This window comes from Balaenoptera acutorostrata, chromosome 5, assembly GCF_949987535.1.
Source record: "Balaenoptera acutorostrata chromosome 5, mBalAcu1.1, whole genome shotgun sequence".
Classification (NCBI taxonomy): domain Eukaryota; kingdom Metazoa; phylum Chordata; class Mammalia; order Artiodactyla; family Balaenopteridae; genus Balaenoptera; species Balaenoptera acutorostrata.
The window spans coordinates 7,379,234-7,401,939 of NC_080068.1; the positions used below are offsets into that span (position 1 = coordinate 7,379,234).

The 22,706-nt window shown below is 43.0% G+C and overlaps 1 protein-coding gene and 1 long non-coding RNA gene across 3 annotated transcripts in view; one reads left to right on the plus strand and one right to left on the minus strand.

The window, feature by feature from the left end:
* LOC114238164 (uncharacterized) overlaps positions 1-22,706 on the plus strand; it is a 33,787-nt gene that overhangs the window by 7,921 nt on the left and 3,160 nt on the right. The window contains exon 3 of the long non-coding RNA XR_009008298.1: positions 19,452-21,503. This is a non-coding gene — a long non-coding RNA (uncharacterized LOC114238164). The remainder of the gene's footprint in view (positions 1-19,451; positions 21,504-22,706) is intronic.
* Positions 1-22,706, minus strand: part of MARCHF1 (membrane associated ring-CH-type finger 1) — a 456,345-nt gene that overhangs the window by 3,761 nt on the left and 429,878 nt on the right. For both annotated transcript variants that reach the window (XM_007184128.2, XM_057546274.1), the window contains one exon: positions 14,526-14,673. In XM_007184128.2, the coding sequence (XP_007184190.1) occupies positions 14,526-14,673 (148 nt within the window). The remainder of the gene's footprint in view (positions 1-14,525; positions 14,674-22,706) is intronic.

Genomic DNA, 22,706 nt, shown 5'->3' on the forward strand with positions numbered 1-22,706 from the left:
TTGTGGCATGTGAGCTCAGTAGTTGTGGCTCGCAGGCTCTAGAGTGCAGTCTCAGTAGTTGTGGTGCACGGGCTTAGTTGCTCTGCAGCATGTGGGATCTTCCCGGACCAGTGAACAAACCCGTGTCCCCTGCACTGGCAGGCGGATTCTTAACCACTGCGCCACCAGGGAAGTCCCGTGCTTTCTTTTATTGAGACTTAGCACATTGTCTTCATAGTCAATTATGTTGGACTAGTCAGTTCTGTGCTGTCTTCCGTGAAGAAGAAAGAAGGTACACAATAAGGAAGGGTTGAGGTGAAGAAGGGATGCACGGGGACGTGTTCTTTGTGGACCCCTTGTGTAACACAAGGAATTCTTTGAAGCTGGAGCCTGAACTCGGAAATGCCAAGGGCACAAAGTTGACCCCATTTGCCAGTTCAGAAGACGAATTTGGAAGATCCATCTTCAGACAATTCAATCATCTGTTTTTTTTTTCTCTGAAGCCCAAGGGTCTATCTCTACTTCTGCCTTTCTGCTTGGGATCTTTCTGCAAGGGTTTCTGGAGGTGCAGGAGTCAACTCTCTGCCCATCCCTACCTCCTAAGCACTGATGGGAGACGATGCTTGGGAATTCTTGGGCAAGAATTGGAGGAGCAGATATTTTGTCAATCATGATTTTCTAAGGAAATGGGAATCTTCTCTTGCTCATAATAGATGCATTTTAATTGATTCATTCACTTTTCATATTGTCATGTCAATCCCACAAAAATGGGCAATAAATTCTCAAACCGTCTCAATATACAGTTGTTAAAAGTCTTCTTCCAGGCCTCTTTTTTAATAATTGCATATGTGTGATGTGGTCCTTGAGGGCTGCAACAATATCCGTGCCATCCCAAAACAATGGACCTGCTAATAGGCTTCCCAGGAAAGGCTTAAGATGGTCTGTAGATTTGTCCTGTGATACGGTATTGAAGACTTCACAAATTATAGAGTTACGTGAATCAAATGCTACATTCCATCTTCCTGAAAGTGCAGTGCTACCAGAAACACAGAAATCAGTACACAATTTGTAAAGAAGTGTAAAGGGTGAGTGAAAGCACTTTAGACAAATAAAAGCACAGAGACCGTTCAGCTCATCCTAGACTCTGCATCTAGGCAAGATTTTTCTAGCAAGCCAGAGAGGGAAATGAGGAAGTCCAGGCAAAGTTAAGTGTATTTATAGAAATTGAATGTAAACATGATAAAAGAGTAAGGTAAACATGATGAAAGAGTAAAACCTGTAACTTTTTTGCATAAAAAATCGCCCAGCTCTTCCTCAACACATCCTCCATTGAAGTTGCGTCAGGAGACAGGGATTGGGGTGAAGGGCATTTCCCCTCAGGAACCTGAGACTAGAGTTTGTTAATCCACAGGACCACTGTCACTGACTGTCTCTTTCATTTCCTTTATAGTCACTATTTTCTCACTTTCACTCTCAGAAGGTCCCCCTTTCCTGGCTAAGAAATACCCCAATCTCAAATAATTCAGACTTGTATTCAGTTCCTTTGCAGATCAAACCTTACAAAGATTTCCCTTATTATGGTTAATGGCTTCTGAAGGGCTGTTTTTTTCAAGAATGAAGGGATTTTGCATAGGGAAATAGCCCCGTTTCACATATTTGTAATCTTTTCCTTAACTAGTTTTTTTTTTTTTGAACATCTTTATTGGAGTATAATTGCTTTACAATGCTGTGTTAGTTTCTGCTTTTTAACAGTGAATCAGTTATACATATATATATATCGCCATATCTCCTCCCTCTTGCGTCTCCCTCCCACCCTCCCTATCCCACCCCTCTAGGTGGTCACAAAACACCGAGCTGATCTCCCTGTGCTATGCGGCTGCTTCCCACTAGCTATCTATTTTACATTTAGGAGTGTATATATGTCCATGCCACTCTCTCACTTCGACCCAGCTTCCCCTTCCCCCTCCCCGTGTCCTCAAGTCCATTCTCTATGTCTGCATCTTTATTCCTGTCCTGCCCCTAGGTTCTTCAGAACCATTTTATTTATTTTAGATTCCATATATATGTGTCAGCATACATTGTTTTTCTCTTTCTGACTTACCTCACTGCATGACAGATTCTAGATCCATCCATCTCCCTACAAATAACTCAATTTCGTTTCTTTCTATGGCTGAGTAATATTCCATTGTATACATGTGCCACATCTTCTTTATCCATTCATCTGTCGATGGACATTTAGGTTGCTTCCATGTCCTGGCTATTGTAAATAGAGCTGCAATGAACATTGTGGTACATGACTCTTTTTGAATTATGGTTTTCTCAGGGTATATGCCCAGTAGTGGGATTGCTGGGTCGTAGGGTAGTTCTATTTGTAGTTTTTTAAGGAACCTCCATACTGTTCTCCATAGTGGCTGTATCAATTTACATGCCCACCAAAAGCACAAGAGGGTTCCCTTTTCTCCACACCCTCTCCAGCATTTATTGCTTGTAGATTTTTTGATGATGGCCATTCTGACTGGTGTGAGGTGATACCTCATTGTGGTTTTGATTTCCATTTCTCTAATGATCAGTGATGTTGAGCATTCTTTCATGTGTTTGTTGGCAATCTGTATATCTCCTTCGGAGAAATTTCTATTTAGGTCTCCTGCCCAGTTTTGGATTGGGTTGTATGTTTTATTGATATTGAGCTGAATGAGCTGCTTGTAAATTTTGAAGATTAATCTTTTGTCAGTTGCTTCATTTGCAAATGTTTTCTCCCATTCTGAGGGCTGTCTTTTCGTCTTGTTTACGGTTTCCTTTACTGTGCAAAAGCTTTTAAGTTTGATCAGGTCTCATTTGTTTATTTTTGTTTCATTTCCATTTGTTAGGAGGTGGGTCAAAAAGGATCTTGCTGTGATTTATGTCATAGAGTGTTCTGCCTAGGTTTTCCTCTAAGAGTTTTTATACTGTCTGGCCTTATATTTAGGTCTTTAATCCATTTTGAGTTTATTTTTGTGAATGGAGTTAGGGAGTGGTCTAATTTCATTCTTTCACATGTAGCTGTCCAGTTTTCCCAGCACCACTTATTGGAGGCTGTATTTTCTGCACTGTATATTCTTGACTCCTTTATCAAAGATAAGGTGACCATATGTGCCTGGGTTTATCTCTGGGCTTTCTATCCTGTTCCATTGATCTACATTTCTGTTTTTGTGCCAGTACCATACTGTCTTGATTACTGTAGCTTTGTAGTATAGTCTGAAGTCAGGGAGCCTGATTCCTCCAGCTCCATTTTTCTTTTTCAAGATTGCTTTGGATATTCGGGGTCTTTTGTGTTTCCATAAAAATTGTGAACTTTTTTGTTCTAGTTCTGTGAAAAATGTCATTGGTAGGTTGGTAGGGATTGCATTGAATCTGTAGATTGCTTTGGGTAGTAGAGTCATTTTCACAATGTTGATTCTTCCAATCCAAGAACATGGTATATCTCTCCATCTATTTGTATCATCTTTAATTTCATTCATCAGTGTCTTATAGTTTTCTGCATATAGGGTTTTTTTCTCCTTAGGTAGGTTTATTCCTAGGTATTTTATTCTTTTTGTTGCAATGGTAAATGGGAGTGATTCCTTAATTTCTCTTTCAGATTTTTCATCATTAGTGTATAGGAATGCAAGAGATTTCTGTGCATTAATTTTGTATCCTGCTACAGTAGTTGATTAGCTCTAGTAGTTTCATTCATTGATTAGCTCTAGTAGTTTTCACTGATTAGCTCTAGTAGTTTTCTGGTAGCATCTTTAGGATTCTCTATGTCTAGTATCATGTCATCTGCAAACAGTGACAGCTTTACTTCTTCTTTTCTGACTTGGACTCCTTTTATTTCTTTCTCTTCTCTGATTGCTGTGGCTAAAACTTCCAAAACTATGTTGAACAATAGTGGGGAGAGTGGGCAACCTTGTCTTGGTCCTGATCTTAGTGGAAATGGTTTCAGTTTTTCACCATTGAGAACGATGTTGGCGGTGGGTTTGTCATATATGCCCTTTATTATGTTGAGATAAGTTCCCTCTATGCCTACTTTCTGGAGGGTTTTTTATCATAAAACTGTGTTGCATTTTGTCAAAAGCCTTTTCTGCACCTATTGAAATGATCATATGGTATTCCACCTTCGTTTGTTAATATGGTGTATCATATTGATTGATTTTCATATATTGAAGAATCCTTGCGTTCCTGGGATAAACCCCACTTGATCATGGTGTATGATCCTTTTAATGTGCTGCTGGATTCTGTTTGCTAGTATTTTGTTGAGGATTTTTGCATCTATGTTCATCAGTGATATTGGCCTGTAGTTTTCTTTCTTTGTGACATCTTTATCTGCTTTTGGTATCAGGGTGATGGTGGTCTCGTAGAATGAGTTTGGGAGTGGTCCTCCCTCTGCTATATTTTGGAAGAGTGAGAAATATAAGTGTTAGCTCTTCTCTAAATGTTTGATAGAATTAGACTGTGAAGCCATCGGGGTCATGGGCTTTTGTTTGTTGGAAGATTTTTAATCACAGTCTCAATTTCAGTGCTTGTGATTGGTCTGTTTATATTTTCTATTTCTTCTTGGGTCAGTCTCTGAATGTTGTGCTTTTCTAAGAATTTGTCCATTTCTACCAGGGTGTCCATTTTACTGCCATATAGTTGCTTGTAGTAATCTCTCATGATCCTTTGTATTTCTGCAGTGTCAGTTGCTACTTCTCCTTTTTCATTTCTAATTCTATTGATTTGAGTCTTCTTCCTTTTTTTCTTGACGAATCTGGCTAATGGTTTACCAATTTTATTTATCTTCTCAAAGAACCACCTTTTAGTTTTATTGATCTTTGCTATTATTTCCTTCATTTCTTTTTCATTTATTTCTGATCTGAACTTTATAATTTATTTCCTTCTGCTAACTTTGGGGGTTTTTTTGTTCTTTCTCTAATTGCTATAGGTGTAAGTTTAGGTTGTTTATTTGAGATTTTTCATGTTTCTTGAGGTATGATTGTATTGCTATAAACTTCCCTCTTAGAACTGCTTTTCCTGCAACCCATAGGTTTTGGGTTGTTCTGTTTCCATTGTCATTTCTTTCTCGGTATTTTTTGATTTCCTCTTTGATTTCTTCAGTGATATCTTGGTTATTTAGTAATGTATTGTTTAGCCTCCATGTGTTTGTATTTTTTTACAGATTTTTTTCCCTGTAATTGATATCTAGTCTCATAGTGTTGTGGTTGGAAAAGATACTTGATACAATTTCAGTTTTCTTAAATTTACCAAGGCTTGATTTGTGGTCCAGGATATGATGTATCCTGGAGAATGTTCCATGAGCGATTGAGAAGAAAGTGTATTGTGTTGTTTTTGGATGGAATGTCCTATAAATATCAATTAAGTCCATCTTGTTTAATGTATCATTTAAAGCTTGTGTTTCTTTCTTTATTTTCATTTTGGATGATCTGTCCATTGGTGAAAGTGGGGTGTTAAAGTTCCCTACTATGATTGTGTTACTGTCGATTTCCCCTTTGATGGCTGTTAGCATTTGCCTTATGTATTGAGGTGCTCCTGTGTTGGGTGCATAAATATTTACAATTGTTATACCTTCTTCTTGGATTGATCCCTTGATCATTATGTAGTGTCCTTCTTTGTCTCTTGTAATAGTCTTTATTTTAAAGTCTATTTTGTCTGATATGAGAACTGCTACTCAGGCTTTCTTCTGATTTCCACTTGCACGGAATATCTTTTTCCATCCCCTCACTTTCAATCTGTATTTGTCCCTAGGTCTGAAATGGGTTTCTTGTAGAGAGCATATCTATGGGTCTTGTTTTTGTATCCATACAGCCAGTCTATGTCTTTTGGTGGGAGCATTTAATCCACTTACATTTAAGGTAATTATTGATATGTATGTTCCTATTCCCATTTTCTTAAATGTTTTGGGTTTGTTATTGTAGGTGTTTTCCTTGTCTTGCGTTTCTTGCCTAGAGAAGTTCCTTTAGCATTTGTTGTAAAGCTGGTTTGGTGGTGCTGAACTCTCTCAGCTTTTGCTTGTCTGTAAAGATTTTAATTTCTCCATCACATCTGAATGAGATCCTTGCTGGGTAGAGTAATCTTGGTTGTAGGTTTTTCTCCTTCATCACTTTAAGTATATCCTGCCACTCCCTTCTGGCTTGCAGAGTTTCTGCTGAAAGATCAGCTGTTAACCTTATGGGGATTCCCTTGTATATTATTTGTTGTTTTTCACTTGCTGCTTTTAATATTTTTTCTTTTTATTTAATTTTTGATAGTTTGATTAATATGTGTCTTGGTATGTTTCTCCTTGGATTTGTCCTGCACTTCCTGGATTTGATTAACTATTTCCTTTCCCATATTAGAGAAGTTTTCAACTATAATCTCTTCAAATATTTTCTCAGTCCCTTTCCTTTTCTCTTCTTCTGGGTCCCCTATAATTCGAATGTTGGTGTGTTTAATGTTGTCCCAGAGGTCTCTGAGACTGTCCTCAATTCTATTCATTCTTATTTCTTTATTCTCTCTGCAGTAGTTATTTCCACTGTTTTACCTTCCAGGTCCCTTATCTGTTTTTCTACCTCAGTTATTCTGCTCTTGATTCCTTCTAGAGAATTTTTAATTTCATTTATTGTGTTGTTCATCATTGTTTATTTCCTCGTTAGGTCTTCTAGGTCCTTGTTAAACGTTTCTTGTATTCTCTCCATTGTATTTCCATGATTTTGGATCATCTTTACTATCATTACTCTGAATTCTTTTTCAGGTAGACTGCTTATTTCCTCTTCATTTGTTTGGTCTGGTGGGTTTTTACCTTGCTCCTTCATCTGCTATGTGTTTCTCTGTCTTCTCATTTTGCTTAACTTACTCTGTTTAGGGTCTCCTTTTTGCAGGCTGCAGGTTCATAGTTCCCATTGTTTTTGGTGTCTGCCCCCCGTGGCTAAGGTTCATTCAGTGGGTTGTGTAGGCTTCCTGGTGGAGGGGACTAGTGCCTGTGTCCTGGTGGATGTGGCTGGATCTTGTCTTTCTGGTGGGCAGGTCCACGTCTGGTGGTGTGTTTTGGGGTGTCTGTGTCCTTATTATGATTTTAGGCAGCCTCTCTGCTAATGGGTGGGGTTGTGTTTCTGTCTTGCTAGTCATTTGGCATATGGCGTCCAGCACTGTAGCTTGCTGGTCGTTGAGTGGAGCTGGGTCTTAGCATTGAGATGGAGATCTCTGGGAAAGCTTTCACTGTTTGATATTACATGGAGCTGGGAGGGGTCTGGTGGACCAATGTCCTGAACTCTGCTCTCCCACCTCAGAGGCACAGGTCTGACACCCGCTGGAGCACCAAGATCCTGTCAGCCACACGGCTCAGAAGGAAAGGGAAAAAGAAAGAAAGAGAGAGGAAGGGAGGGAGGGAGGGAGGGAGGAAGGAAGGAGCGTTAAAAACTATACTAAAAAAAAAACAAAACAAAAACGGAGAGACAGAACCCTAGGACACATGGTAATAGCAAAGCTATACAGACAAACTCACACCAAGGTATACACATACACACTCACAAAAAGAGAAAAAGGAAATAAGTATATATATCATTGCTCCCAAAGTCTACCACCTCTTGGGATGATTTGTTGTCTGTTCAGGTATTCCACAGATGCAGGTACATCAGGTTGTTTGTGGAGATTTAATCCGCTGCTCCTGAGGCTGCTGGGAGAGATTTCCCTTTCTCTTTGTTCGCACAGCTCCCGGGGTTCAGCTTTGGATTTGGCCCCGCCTCTGCATGTAGGTCGCCTGAGGGCGTCTGTTCTTCGCTCAGACAGGACGGGGTTAAAGGAGCAGCTGCTTCGGGGGCTCTGGCTCACTCAGGCGGGGGGAGGGAGCAGCACGGAGGAGGCGGGGCGAGCCTGCGGCGTCAGAGGCGTCGTGACGTTGCAGCAGCCCGAGGCGCGCCGTGCGTTCTCCCAGGGATGTCCCCGGATCACGGGAGCCTGGCAGTGGCGGGCTGCACCGGCTCCCGGGAGGGGCGGTGTGGAGAGTGACCTGTGCTCGCACACAGGCTTCTTGGTGGCGGCAGCAGCAGCCTTAGCGTCTCAGGCCCGTCTCTGGGGTCCGCGCTGATCGCTGCGGCTCGCGCCCATCTCTGGAGCTCGTTTAGGTGGCACTCTGAATCCCCTCTCCTCGCGCACCAGGAGACAAAGAGGTAAGAAAAAGTCTCTTGCCTCTTCGGCAGCTGCAGACCTTTTCCCGGACTCCCTCCCGGCTAGCTGTGGTGCACTAACCCCTTCAGGCTGTGTTCACGCCGCCAACCCCAGGCCTCTCCCTGCGTTCCGCCCGAAGCCAGAGCCTCAGCTCCCAGCCCCGCCCGCCCCGGCGGGGGAGCAGACAAGCCTCTTGGGCTGGTGAGTGCTGCTCTGCGCCGAGCCTCCGTGCGGGAGTCTCTCCGCTTTGCCCTCCGCACACCCTGTGGCTGCGCTCTCCTCCGTGGCTCCGAAGCTCCCTCCTCCGCCACCTGCAGTCTCCGCCCGCGAAGGGGCTCCTAGTGTGTGGACACCTTTCCTCCTTCACGGCTCCCTCCCGCTGGTGCAGGTCCCGTCCCTATTCTTTTGTCTCTGTTGTTTCTTTTTTCTTAGCCCTCCCCAGGTACGTGGGGATTTTCTTGCCTTTTGGGAAGTCTGAGGTCTTCTGCCAGCGTTCAGTGGGTGTTCTGTAGGAGTTGTTCCACATGTAGATGTATTTCTGATGTATTTGTGGGCAGGAAGGTGATCTCCACATCTTACTTTTCAGCCATCTTGAAGGTCTCTCTCCTTAACTAGCTTTAATGGTAATTTTTACTGTGAGTAAACATGAATGATACATGTGCTGTTTGTATAAACACTTTGTTTCTTTTTTTAAAAATAATTTAGTATGTGTTTTGTTTTTTTATAAATTTATTTATTTATTTATTTATTTTTGTCTGCGTTGGGTCTTCGTTGCTGTGCGTGGGCTTTCTCTAGTTGTTTCGAGCTGGGGCTACTCTTCATTGTGGTGCACGGGCTTCTCATTGCGGTGGCTTCTCTTGTTTCAGAGCACGGGATCTAGGTGCACGGGCTTCAGTAGTTTTGGCTCGTGGCCTCTGGAGCGCAGGCTCAGTAGTTGTGGTGCACGGGCTTAGTTGTTCCGCGGCATGTGGGATCTTCCCAGACCAGGGCTCGAACTCATGTCCCCTGCATTGGCAGATGGATTCTTATCCACTGCACCACCAGGGGAGCCCTAAACACCTTGTTTCCATTTATCTGATGCAAGGGCAAATTCACGGTGTTTTTGAAAAATGAATCATCGAAAGTTTGGATAATGTTCAGTCCAATTTAGTCAACAAATGAGAAAAGTGAGCTTCAGAGTGATAATTATTTTATTCAAGATAACTAGCACATGACCAAGGCAGAACGAGACCCTGTCCTTCTGACCACTTGCCCAAGCCGGTGTTTACCACTTCGGCGTTGTTCACAATAAGAGCATGTGTAATTACATTAAAAAGGAATGTTTAAGCAACAGTGCTGAAAAGGAGAATATAATATGGATGGCAGGAAAGTGATTTTTAAGACATTCTCAAAGCAGATGTTAACAGCCAGCAGGCACAGCCCAGCCCTGGATGTTCTCGGAGGCTCACAGGGGAGTGAGACAAAATCAATTTCTTATTCTAGTCCCTCGCTTCTATGCATTTAAATGTTCCTGCAGCAGCCTTAACATCTATAGTCCCTTTAATAGACAGCATGGGGCTTTGCTGGTGACGCAGTGGTTAAGAATCTGCCTGCTAATGCAGGGGACACGGGTTCGAGCCCTGGTCCAGGAAGATCCCACATGCCACGGAGCAACTAAGCCCGTGCGCCACAACTACTGAGCCTGCGCTCTAGAGCCCATGTGCCACAACTACTGAGCCTGCGCGCCTAGAGCCTGTGCTCCGCAACAAGAGAAGCCACTGCAATGAGAAGCCCGTGCACCAGAACGAAGAGTATCCCCTGCTCGCCGCAACTAGAGAAAGTCTGTGTGCAGCAATGAAGACCCAATGCAGTCAAAAATAACTAAACAAATAAATAAATTTATTAAAGAAAAAATAGACAGCATGAACTTTTGTTTCGTTTTCTTGGTCTGTATTTTTGTGATTTGTTTTCAGCACACAGATAGTACCCTGGAGCATTCCTCTAGAATATGTAAAGATAAGGCAGGAGGAGTAAATTGTTCTCCCAAATTAGAGTTGGCAACATGGATAATTTAGGGAGTTAAAGTTTCAAGTACCATGTATTTATTTTTGTTTTTGTTTTCATCACAGGAGATAGAGGGATCTGGGGCATGATGTTTATTTAATCTAAAAAAGGACAGCCACTTAAAAACATACAAAGGACTTTTTCCTGGCAGTGTTGTTTTTACAGCTCAGAAGATGCTGTTTTATATTTGACCTCCACTCTGGTTAAAGAAGGGCAAATTGTTCCTCCTCAAAAGTTTTTGAAGGTTTTCAAGATGGATTTAAAATATTTTGACTTTTAAATTATGCAGTTTTTCCCAAAACTTTAAAAGCCAATTCAGGATCAGCTCCCCCTGTTCCAACGCCAAAGGAAGATTAAAATAATAACTCACACAGATGCCCACACTACCCGAAAATGTGCACTTTGGGAAGTTAGGTGTTGTTAAGTACAATTTGAACATAAGTGCAGAGAGTCTTCTACTAAAAAACTTTTACAAAAGTCACCATGGTCCCATTTGATATTACCCAAGTCAGGAGCTGTCCCTCTGGTCAGTGACTCTGTAGGAATAACCATGGGAACTGCTTCGTGATAAAGATCTTGCTTCCTATTTCAGAAGCTCTGAACACCAAAGATAAAAGCTATGTCATTTTCACTTGCTTTTAAGACACTGAAAATAGGGACTTTCCTGGTGGTCCAGTGGTTAAGAATCCGTCTTCCAGTGCATGGGATGCGGGTTCAATCCCTGGTCAGGGAACTAAGATCCCACATGCCGCAGGGTAACTAAGCCTGCGTGGTGCAACTACTGAGCCCACACGCTCTGGAGCTCGTGTGCCACAACTAGAGAGAAGCCTGTGTGCCGCAATGAAGAGCCCGCACACCGCAACGAAAGATCTCGCGTGCTGCAACCAAGACCCGACGCAGCCATAAATAAATAAATAAACAAACAAACAAATAAATATTTTTAAAAACCTGAAAATAACTTTTAAAAGTATATGGTAGAAAGCTGACCCTATATACTGTATGTGTGTATATATATGTGTATAGATAGCTATAGCTATAGATATTAAGAAGCTGACCTTTGATTATCATTCAACCTTTTCTGTTGGGAAATATGACTGAGGACTCTGAGGGACAGTCCATTGGAGACTGTGGTCTGAAATCCTGCATCTACCCAGAACTGAGAAAGAGAAAAAATGTTTTGAAGAAAAATTCCAAAAGAAAGAAAAAAAGTGGAAAAATGTGTGTATGAGGCATTCACTGTCACCGTTCCTCCTCCATTGACTGGGCCCCTTGCCAGGTCCCAGACACACTGCTCAGCGCCCAGGATGTGCTGGTGAGCAGGGCAGACGCTGCCCAGCCTGCTTGGAGCTCAGTCTACTGGTGAGGGGAGACAGACAATTAAATAAGTGATTATAATAAGGTGTGGTAAGTCTCCTGGTAGGGCAGAGCTGCTCAGCCTGACTGCACAACAGAATCATGTAAGGGGTAACTAAATCTAAACCTTTGGGGGTAAAACTCATGCTTTGTAGTGGTGTAGACTCTGCACAGGGGATGCGACGGGTGGTCCAGGTAGGGGGGCTACAGGAGCAGGTGTTCTCAACACTTAGAGGGTGTCAGCTACCCACACATTGCTGGGCTCTACCCGCAGAACCCCTGATTCATAGGTCTGGGGTGGGGAGAGGCCAGGAACCTGCAGTTCTAGCAAGTACCTAGGTAATGCTGACACTGTGGATTTGGGGACCACACGCTGAGAGCTGCTGAGGTGGTAACAGTTACTCTAGTTCAGGGAGCTGAACTGAGTTTCCAAGAGGGAGTGATGTCTAAGGTAAGCTGTGAAGGCTGAGTGGGGCTCAGGGAGGTGTGTGATGACCCGCGAGCGTGTGAGTGTGTGGGGTGGACACGAGAAGCTCGAGGACCTGTGTCATGGAGACGGATAAGCAGAGCAGGGTCTGGAAGCAGATCTGGGAGCTGAACCAGTGTTCGGCATAATTGGCTTCAGCCAGGTCACGGGGTCAGCGTAGCCCCATTCCAGAGTCCAGGGTGTATTTTAAGAGACATGAGTAAACAGGGGTAGAATGTGGTCAGATTTGTGTTTTGTAAATTTGCTGCAAGTCCATTTATGGATGTGGGTTGAAGGTGGGCAAAACTGGAGAAAGTCTAGCTAAGGAGCAGTTTTCCAGTAAAAGAGATGATCGTTTGCACACGGGTGGTGGCAGAGTGGGGAGGGAGAGAAAGGGACAGATCCCTGAGGTGTGTGGCACAGACTAAATAAATAGGACATGGTGACCGATGTAAGGTGGACGTTGGAGGTGGCGAGGAGTGAAGCCTGGGGTGCATTTGGTTACTGGGGATTAGCGATGCCATTCCCACAGGGGTCAGAGTGGGAAGTGGTGGTAGCTTAGGAGTTTGGACACACCGCGTCTGGGTGCCTGGGCGACCTTTAAATGGAGAGGTCTGGGAGGCAGGTAGATGTGTGGTTGGAGATCATCTGCGTGTGTGTGTGTGGGGTTATCAGCATAGAAGTGACACCTGAAGACATAATTAATGACACCCAGGGGGACTAGAGAGGGAGAGAAATTGAAAGAGGCATGGGTCACGGGTCACGGGTTTCAGGGCTGAGGTTGTGACAGTCATGTCCACTGTGGGATAAACGACTGCTGTTCACTCACAGGTGTCAGAAGTGGGATTGAGTAAATGAGTTAAGAGAGAGGTTCTGAGCTGCCTGCCTGCGGATGACACGAGAGTGCATCCTCCTGTTCTGTCCGGGAGAAGTGCCATCATCTTGTTGCCCTCCCTGTAGCCGGGGGGCAGCCAGGCCCAGGCGGGGTGGCCACCGGGAGCGGGCAAGGCTACGCCGGAACGCTGAATCAGACATCGGGACGCATCCAGCCCCGCTTTAGGATTGTGGATTGTGAGGAAGCACTGCAGTCCTAAGGTCGTAGGCTGGGTGTAGTGAGGTGGGGAAGGTGATGGGGTGTCTCTTCGTCTTCACGTACGCACACGATCAGCTGCAATGTTTGTGGCATACTTTCTGTTACCTGGCTTGAGCCAGTTCCTGTAGCCGTAGGCGATACGGGCTTAAAATAAATAAATAAAAAGTTCCTACCCTGAAGGAACTTAGATAGCAGGGATTCGATAGACATTTTAAAATCCAGCATCTCAGGAACAACGCATAATGTAGTTGTAAACAACGTAGTTTGGTATAAACTGTATATAAATGAGTTAGTACTGACACAAAAATACCCGCCACCTGTTTTTTCTAGCACTTTCATTCCCGTTCAGAAGAGGACACTGCTTCTAGAGAACCCCTGCCACACACATGCTCCAGCTACATAAAACACATCCCAGGGGGTCTGGGGTCCTGGTCCTTTTGAGCCCAGCCCTGTTCTGTCCAGAAGCAGCACCAAAGGAGCACGAGAAGGGGGGCCCTCCCCCCTGCTTTTGTGAATCCCAACAAAGAGACACAGAAGAAAGAAACCTCGCCTTTACAAAATCCTTTTCCTCCTTCCTTCTTTCCCTCACTGCCTCTCACCTTGTTCTTTCTTTCACTTTCTTCTTTTCTTGAGGGAGACACAAACTTAGTGTTATCATCTGAACAACTTCTCCTTCCAAATTCACTGCTGGTTTTCTATATAATATATATATTTCCCCCCCAGGGGGAGGCTAGGGGAATATTCCTCACTGTTTCACCTGCTATGATTTAGGCTACAGGCCAAAAGCCAGCAGAACCTGCTGAGAAACAGAACTGGGTACGGAGGTGAAGATAAACAAGCCATTTTTGCTCCTATTTTGAAGGACCCTATCCATTGACAATGTTAGAATATGCCTCAGTGGTTTTAAAACCTCTCTCTTTGCAGACTTGATATCATCCTTCACTATCAAACTTAGCATGGCAAATATTTCAAACTGCAGTGTTAATCCACTCTATCAAATTATAGCGTGCTAATTAATAAGCTGTAACACATCTCTACTAACTGCCAAGAATCTTATTTGTGTGTTACAAGAAGCCCTGATTGGGGAGAATTAAATACAATGACAGACCTTCTATTTTTACCGCTGTTTGCCTTTTGCCATCAGGCAGAACCTGATACTTATCAGCTCCTTGAAAAGCCTAAAGTGGCGCACGGCCTCTGAATATTCCTCCTCCACTAAGGTTTACTTGATAAATCTTATTTCTCAGCTTGGGACCCCTGTATGCCCAGTGCTTTATCGTCCGAGTGGTCATGAATAACATAACTGGAGCTGACTCCGTCGCCAGGACTGGGTGTTGCTCGTGCACCCAACATGCTCCAGGAAACATCTTCCCTGCCTGTCTCGGGTGTCGTTCCAGGATCCAAGAGGGCAAGAGAATGGACACATGCTCTTACCGTTATCATTGCCTTGCTTGATTTCCTCCGCTGTCCGATCAATCAACACGTACAAAGACCAGACCACGCAGGTGATGGCAATGACGTGGAAGGTGACAGAGCAGAATATCTTCCTCCTCTCGCTCCTGGTCATCTGCAGTTTCTCCCACTGCAATTACAAAGGAATCACACGCAACTGAATCCCCAACCCGTAAATGTCGCTCCCCATTTATACCCCAGGCATAAATCATGAATCGAGGGAAAACACTGAAGAGTTGTCATTTTAGATGACACTATAATATTCACATAAGTCTTTGTGTTTGAAAAGATCTGAAATCATAACCCGTGGAGTTATAACAACTTAAGCATATATTAAAATGAAAAAAAAATTCCTATTCTCCAAATGAATTAAATTAGGTCATTCCTGGTTTGCTATCCTGTAGTTCCCTTGTCTGTAACACGGAGGGGCCAGTCTTAGTATGGTACAATTTTCAGAAATCATTTCCACTCAGGTGTCTGCATATTACTTCTCTGTGGTCCTAGGTTATAAGCAGTAATACATAGTCTCTTCTTGGATTAATACATAACCTGATACAGTGTTGCATTCTTGAATGTGTCAATTTAACAAGTATTTGAATGGCTGAATGATATCTCTGAGAGAAAGTCAACATCTGTTCACAGCTCTTCTCCTAGAAGACAAATTTTATCCTCCCGGCAACGAGAGAAAGTCAGCTGCAACCCCTTTCAGAGCAGCCTTGCTTTTCTGCTGCCACTACTGTCACAATCACTGTACCTGAGTCACACTCCTCAGAAAGTTGAGGGCAGCGCCCTCAGCCTGCGAGAGGGGGAGGGCCACAGTGTTTATAGTAGGAAGTCAAGGATTACATGAGGGAACATCTCCATTATTTACTTTGAAGTAATAGGCTCTCAAAGGAAATTTTTGCTACCAAACAAAATTTTAATGCCTTGACAGCGACACTATCACTTGATTACTGTGTTAGAATTTGATCTTTATTTTTCTTTGCATATTTCTATGGGAAAATCAAATCACTATGATCTTATTAGATCATGGATGATTTCAGTAATCCATGATTCTTTACATTCTTTTTTCTTAAAAATTGAAGTATAGTTGTTTTACAATATTGTGTTAGTTTCAGGTGTACAGCAAAGTGATTGTTTTATATATATATAAATGTATATATATATTCTTTTTCAGATTCTTTTCCATTATAGGTTATTACAAGATATTATAGCTCCCTGTGCTATATAGTAGGTCCTTGTTGTTTATCTGTCTTCTATATAGTAGTGTGTATCTGTTAATCCCAAACTCTTAATTTATCCATTCTCCCACCCTATCCCCTTTGGTGACCAAAAGTTTGTTTTCTATTTCTGTGTGTCTATTTCTGTTTTGTAAATAGGTCCATTTGTATCTTTTTTTAGATTCCACATATAATTGATATCATATGATATTTGTCTTTGTCTGACTTCACTTAGTATGATAATCTTTAGGTCCATCCATGTTGCTGCAAACGGCATTATTTCATTCTTTTTTATGGCTGAGTAGTATTCCATTATGTGTGTGTGTGTGTGTGTGTGTGTGTGTGTGTGTGTGTGTGTATGATATATATATCACATCTTCTTTACCCACTCCCCTGTCGATGGACATTTAGGCTGCTTCCAGATCTCGGCTAGTGGTGTGAATAGTGCTGCTACGATTCGTCACATTCTTTACCTGTTATGCTCTCGCTAAAAGCAGAACCCTTAGAGCTTCAGAAGGCACTCTCCCATCCCACCCCACCATCATGCTCCCTGAAGCCTGGCTCTGTCACCAGCTCTGGGACATGGGTGAAGCCTTCGGTCTTTCCGGGCCCAGGTGCCATTTTCCTTAGAGTCAGAGGTGTGATGGACAGGTGTGGTGGAGAATACACTCCTCTCCTTTTCCTGCACTAACAGACTAAGCCTCTGAGGCTGGCACTGGGCCAGCTGAAGCTGCTTTCCCACCTTCCTGGCAGAGGTGACAAGGACTGCTTCCTACCGGTGAGATGTGAGTGGCTATCTCCTGGGATGCTGAGTTTTTGTCTTCCTGACCCAGGAATTGCCCCTTCCTCTTTCATTTTCTCTTCTTTGCTATTAATGAGGAGTTCCTAATTAATGGTAAAAGTCCCAACAGTCATCTTGCAACCTTGAGGAAAAGCCTTGAGAATCGGAGAGACCTCAGCCAATCGGCCACAGCTCACTAACGGGTGCCCGTCATATGTCAGGGAAAGAAAGCCCTGTCTGGCTGAGCCGTTGTTTCTCAGGACTCTGGTCCTCGCTGTCAGCGGCCATTCCTGACAGGATCAAATAGAAACCTCCTAACTTCCCTTCCGGTCTGAATGTGAAGGTCCTATCACTTCATTTGTAAGAGAGCACAATGCTTAAAGTCTGATCATGACCCTCTAGAAAGCTTCTTAAACATTTTAGAGAAAGGAATGTTTTCTTTACAGACACTATCCTTTCCTCTCTTACTGCCCGGGTAGTCGTCACAGAGTTTTCCTTACAGAGTCTGTTAGAGCCAACTAACCATTCGTACCTCATCTTGGACTTTCTTTTCCAACAAACTATATTTTATATATTATTCTAAGTAAATAATGGAAAACCTTAGTAATGAAGCTATGGGGAAACCAGATGCTTCAATCTAAAATCTATTTTTAATTAATCAATATTGAATTGAGAAGATTTCAGGATGTGCATCTTAGCTTTTATCAAAGCTTCACATCATAGGTGTGAAAGATTGATTTTTAAAATTTCATTTTGTTATTGATTTATTATGATGTTAATCTGAATAATTTGTGTGATTATAGAACAGAACATTATTGTTTGGCAATAGCATTTTGTGATTTAATAACTATTTCTTGGATTACCTCAGTATCCAGTATGATCAGATAAAAAGTGCACGATGGTGCAGAAGGGCAGCTTTCCACGTTCAAATTTCCTAAACGTTCCAAGGAGATGGCGATACCTTCATACTAAAATATCCATACTAAATCAACCCTCACTTGTAAGTCTGGCTTTGGGAAGAACGCTTAAAAAGTGAATCTTCTTCAATCTAAGGAGCGTTTTGATGAAGTGGCTGAAGCACATTCTTTAAAAGTAATGAGCCTCAAATAGAAAAATATCAGCGGCGCTGATAGGGATGAACCAAACTCCTTTTAGCTCCAGACAATAGAAGTTCTGAAGCTGTCACTTCCTAATCTCAGCAGCGTTTTATGGAGTGTAAAAGGACCAGCAAACGTTGCTACCTTCCTTTAGAAATCGTCGCAGGGACCACTCAGGAATTCACCAGACAGCACACGAGTAAACGCGGTACCACAGCGCCCTCGTCCGGACGATCATATCGCTGCACACGATACCCAGCGCCAGGCATCCGCAGAAACGTCACCAATTTCATAAAATGTTCGTCCACATTTTTGTACTTTCAGGTTTATATGCAAAGTTTGAATAAGTTTTGCAAGCCCCACAGCGAGGAGTGGATCGGGAAGGCAAAGATAGAAATCTTATTTTAACAAAGTTGTCACGAAAGGGCAAATACTGATTTATTATTTGGGATGCTAAAATTCAACACCATCAGTTCGCAAAAGATTTTGTGATAGCACAGCGCTGATCTGCACAAATGCACATAGCATCGGGCTTCCCTGCCCAGCTGTATAAAGTAATGTGCGCTTATGCCCACAGACCACGTGTCCGTTGTGAAACGGCCCCCCCCCCACCTGTGGAGCGTTAAGAGAAGCCTCCTGGGTGCTCAGTTTGGGGGGGGGGGGACACGTCTCTGCAGGGGGTCTCAGAGGAGCTGGTGGAAGTGACCAGAAACAGCAGCGCGGGAGGGGGGGCCGCACAGTCTCTCGAGCGCCTGGGCCTCTTTCCTCGCCAGCCCTTGCCCTCCTCGGCCTGCTCGTTCCCTTCACCTGCAACACCAGCTTCGCAGTCTTAGCGCCCGGGACCTCGCTTCCCTTTACAGGATTCCTGGGTCTCTGGCACCTGTTTTACCGTCCTTAGCCTTTGATCCCTTATCCAGACCCCTCAACGATAGGGAGAATTGAACAGAACTCCGTTATTCAACTTAGAAATATACAATTAGGTTGTTCTGAAAAGACTTCCAAATTGGAGCCAAAATTGATGCAGATACTGTTTCTGTGAAATTCTCCATTTGCTCTAGCGAGATGAAACTGAGCGAGTTCTCTAATTTAAATTACTTGTATTTGCCTTCTGTCCTAAAATATAAATTCAAAAGCACTGCCTAATGAGAATGCTTTTTTAATGTATTTTTTGTTGAAGTATAGTTGAATTACAACATTGTGTTAATTACTGTGGTACAGCAAAGTGACTCAGTTATACATATATATACATTCTTTTTTTAATATTCTTTTCTATTATGGTTTATCACAGAATATCGAATATGGTTCTCTGTGCTATACAGTGGGAGCTTGTTGTTTATCTCTGGGGCAGAGGTTCTTAAAGAGCTTCCCTGGGGCATCAGCATCAACATGGGACTTGTCAGTGTGACATTAATGAAAGAAGGAGGCCATCTGGCTGAGGTGGCTCAGTGCCTGGGCGCCCACATGAACAAACCAAAATCTAAGCCTCTAGACGTCTCACAATGGACACCAGTCAGAAAGTGTACATGATGCGAGCTGGTCCCTCAGCAGAATTACAAATAACCAGGTACACAGATCGCCTGGTTTTCTTGCTAAGAGTCAAAACCTCAAATGTGACATCCATAAATGTTCCGTGGGTCAACCGCAATCTCCTGGAAAAACTCTTCCCCCCTCCCCCCCACCCCATAGTGCTCTGTTCCCTTTTGGTCCACCAATAATTACTACTTAGCATTGTTCATGCATGGTCCCACGTGAAGGGGTATTATACATTTCTGATTGAATGCAGCTCCTCTATTATTTCCCTTGGTAACAGGACAAGAGGAAATGGCCTCACGCTGCAGCAGGGGCTGGAACCCACATCCAAAGAACTCGCAAGCAGGAACAGTGAGTGTGGGCCACATGCAGTGAACCCGTGACGTCTCCCGCTGAAATGTAACTATGGGATTGACAGCTCTGATTGCAGGACATTTGGAGCACATGTTGATCTGGAGTTGGGGGAAGTAGTCATTGACATGCAGGGCAGGAAAGATAACACTGCAAGCAAGTGGCGGTCTTACTGAAAAGTGGTTTACAAATTTTCCCAATAAGAAGAGGAATACCTGGGAACATGGAATCAATGGCTTCATTTGCTACCACCCTTGGCATCCAGAACTACTGAGTAATGGGTATTACCTGGACAAGGAGGGAATAATAATACAGATTCTTCCGCTCTGGGAGTCCTTATAAGTAGAAGTAGTTTTCAGCCTTGGCTGTCTAACAGAAGCCTCTGGGCAGGTAAGGTCCCAGCACACATACCACCTCACTGACTCCATCACCGAGAGCACACTTGGTCCGTGATCCAAGCACGTCTGCTAAAAATGAGGGCCCTGCCACTACGTGCTGTGTGCCCTGGGCTGGGTTACTTTAATCCTCTGTCCTTCCATTTCCTTACCTGTAAAAAGGTGATAAGAATAGTATCTACAGCAGCCACTATGGAGAAAAGTATGAAGTTTCCTCAAAAAACTAAAAATAGGGTTGCCATATGATCCAGCAATCCCACTCCTGGGAATATAGCTGGAGAAAATGCTAATTCGAAAAGACACATGCACCCCAATGTTCACTGCAGCACTATTTATAATAGCCAAGCCATGGAAGCAACCTAAGTGTCCACTGACAGATGAATGGATAAAGAAGATGTGGTACAGATATACAATGGAATTAGCCATAAAAAAGAATGAAATAATGCCATTTGCAGCAACATGGATGGACCTAGAGATGATCATACTAAGTGAAGTAAGCCAGAAAGAAAAAGACAAATATCATATGATATATGATTATATGTGGAATTTAAAAAGTGATACAAATGAACTTATTTATAAGACAGAAACTGATTCACCGTCATAGAAAACAGAATTATGGTTACCATATTTTATCTATGAAATCGATAAACAACAAGGTCCTACTGTACAGCACAGGGAACAATATTCAATATCCTGTAATAAACCATCATGAAAAGAATGTGAAAAAGGATACGTATGTATATGTATAACTGAATCACTTTGCTGTACACCAGAAACCAGCACAACATTGTAAATCAACTCTACTATACTCCAATTAAAAAAAGAACAGTACGTACATTACAGGGTCAAGTTTAAGTGAGTTAATGCACATAGTGAGAAGGGCATTAGGCACTTGGAAAGAATTCAGCGAACAGTTATCATAACTTGGACCTTGCAGCACCACAGCACCTCAGCCAGTTAAGACTCTGGTTGCTTTTACCTTCATGTTGATACCATCACTGGAGGATGAGGAAGGGATGAGTTGGGATTTGGTCATTTTGCAGAATTAAGGCAGTCGAAGCGCCCCACCCCCATCTGTTTTCCAAGTACAAATAGATTTTTCTGAATATTGACTCTCATAGCAGAGAAATACAGTTTGTTTGTGTTAACTGTTTATACAAAGAAGGGCAAGTGGATGAATTACTGTGCATATCCTAGGTGGACTCTCTTGTTGAAAGACTGCACAACAATACACTCTTTACTGTTAGGACTGGAGAATATATCACAGGTTGCAGTGTATGTCCCAGTAACTTCTCATTCTTTTTGTCTGGAAATTCAAATCAAAATGTTATGTTAAAGCCACCTAAAGAAATACTGTTTTCGGTGACAGTTTTCACAGAAGGTTAAAGGGACTCAAATATTCCACATAAACCACAGCACTGACGCGAGCATGCGGTTATAACTGTGTCTTCCCCGAGTAACGTAATCCACGAGAGGCAGCCTGGTGGGAAACGTGCCCCAGGGCTGCTGTTCTGCCTTCGGGGTCGCAAAACCCAAGCAGCTACCTGAGAATGGATAAGTGAAGAAATGGCTCTTTTTCCTCAAAGGTAATTCACTTGGATTTCTATACATAATGACTCTTACTGTTTGCTTTTCAAAAACATGTTTTGAGGCCAGCTGACACAACAGGGCTTTACCCAGAGATCTCCCATCATTTTACAGGATTCACAGTGGTACCTGGAACGGGTCCATTGAGTAGAAAGGTAGGGGGTGTTATAGTAGGGCCAATTCCACTTGTAACAAAAATCCGAGCATTACTGAAATATCATTTTAAAACTTGAGGAAAACGTGCACCTACTTAAAACAATAGCAGTAAAAATATACTGAATATATTTATATATATTGAATATATATATATTCAGTATAATATATTTATATTATTTATATATATACTATATATATTATTATTATATTATATATCATATATTATTAATTATATATTATTAATTATTTATATATATTGAATATATATATATTATACAGATATATTATATTTGTCACATTCGTTTGCAATGGGATAATAAGTTCCTAAGAATTGCAACCAGCCCAGTGCTGGTGCAGAGATGTGTCAGCTACCTGATGAGAAACTGCCCAAATGCAAAGACACCAGTAGAAGCAGAGGCCAAGGGAACAGAAGAGGTTGCGGAGAGCCTGGGTGGCAGGGGGTGCGGGCGGGCGGGGAGCGGGGGTCCGAGGTGGCGGGAGGGGAGAGGAGCACATTGGGACGTTCAGGTGGGAAAGGCTGGCAGCGCTCTGCTGAGAGAGGCCCTGGGGTGAAGTGACAGGAGGCAGACCCTCGGGTCTGGCACCGTGGATTAGAGCCTGCGCCAGGGAACCTCACCTGTCTGGCTTGGGGCGAGGAAGCTACCTCCTAAGCCCTCGCTTCCTGGTGGGTACAACTGGGATGTGAAACTATCCCTTGTAAAGGGTTGTCGTTAGAATTATGTGAGAACAATATCCATACACAGTCAGCACTTCGTAAGCCGTCACGTAAATCAGGGGTCTGTAGCTGGTTCACGAAACAAAGTTTCATGCAGTTCACAGATGTTTAATTAGGCCCATAGTGGGCTTTATGAAATTATAATTATTCTTGAATTCCTTGAAATGTAACAAACTCAGTTTGCTTTAGTCTCCACCACTGTCTTTGGTTTACACCCTGCCCACCCACTCATCTGTGTCACCTGCTTGGTGCCTGTGGGCAACTGAATTTGTGACTCTGGAAGTGACAGCATCAGTAAGCAAAGTTCTTC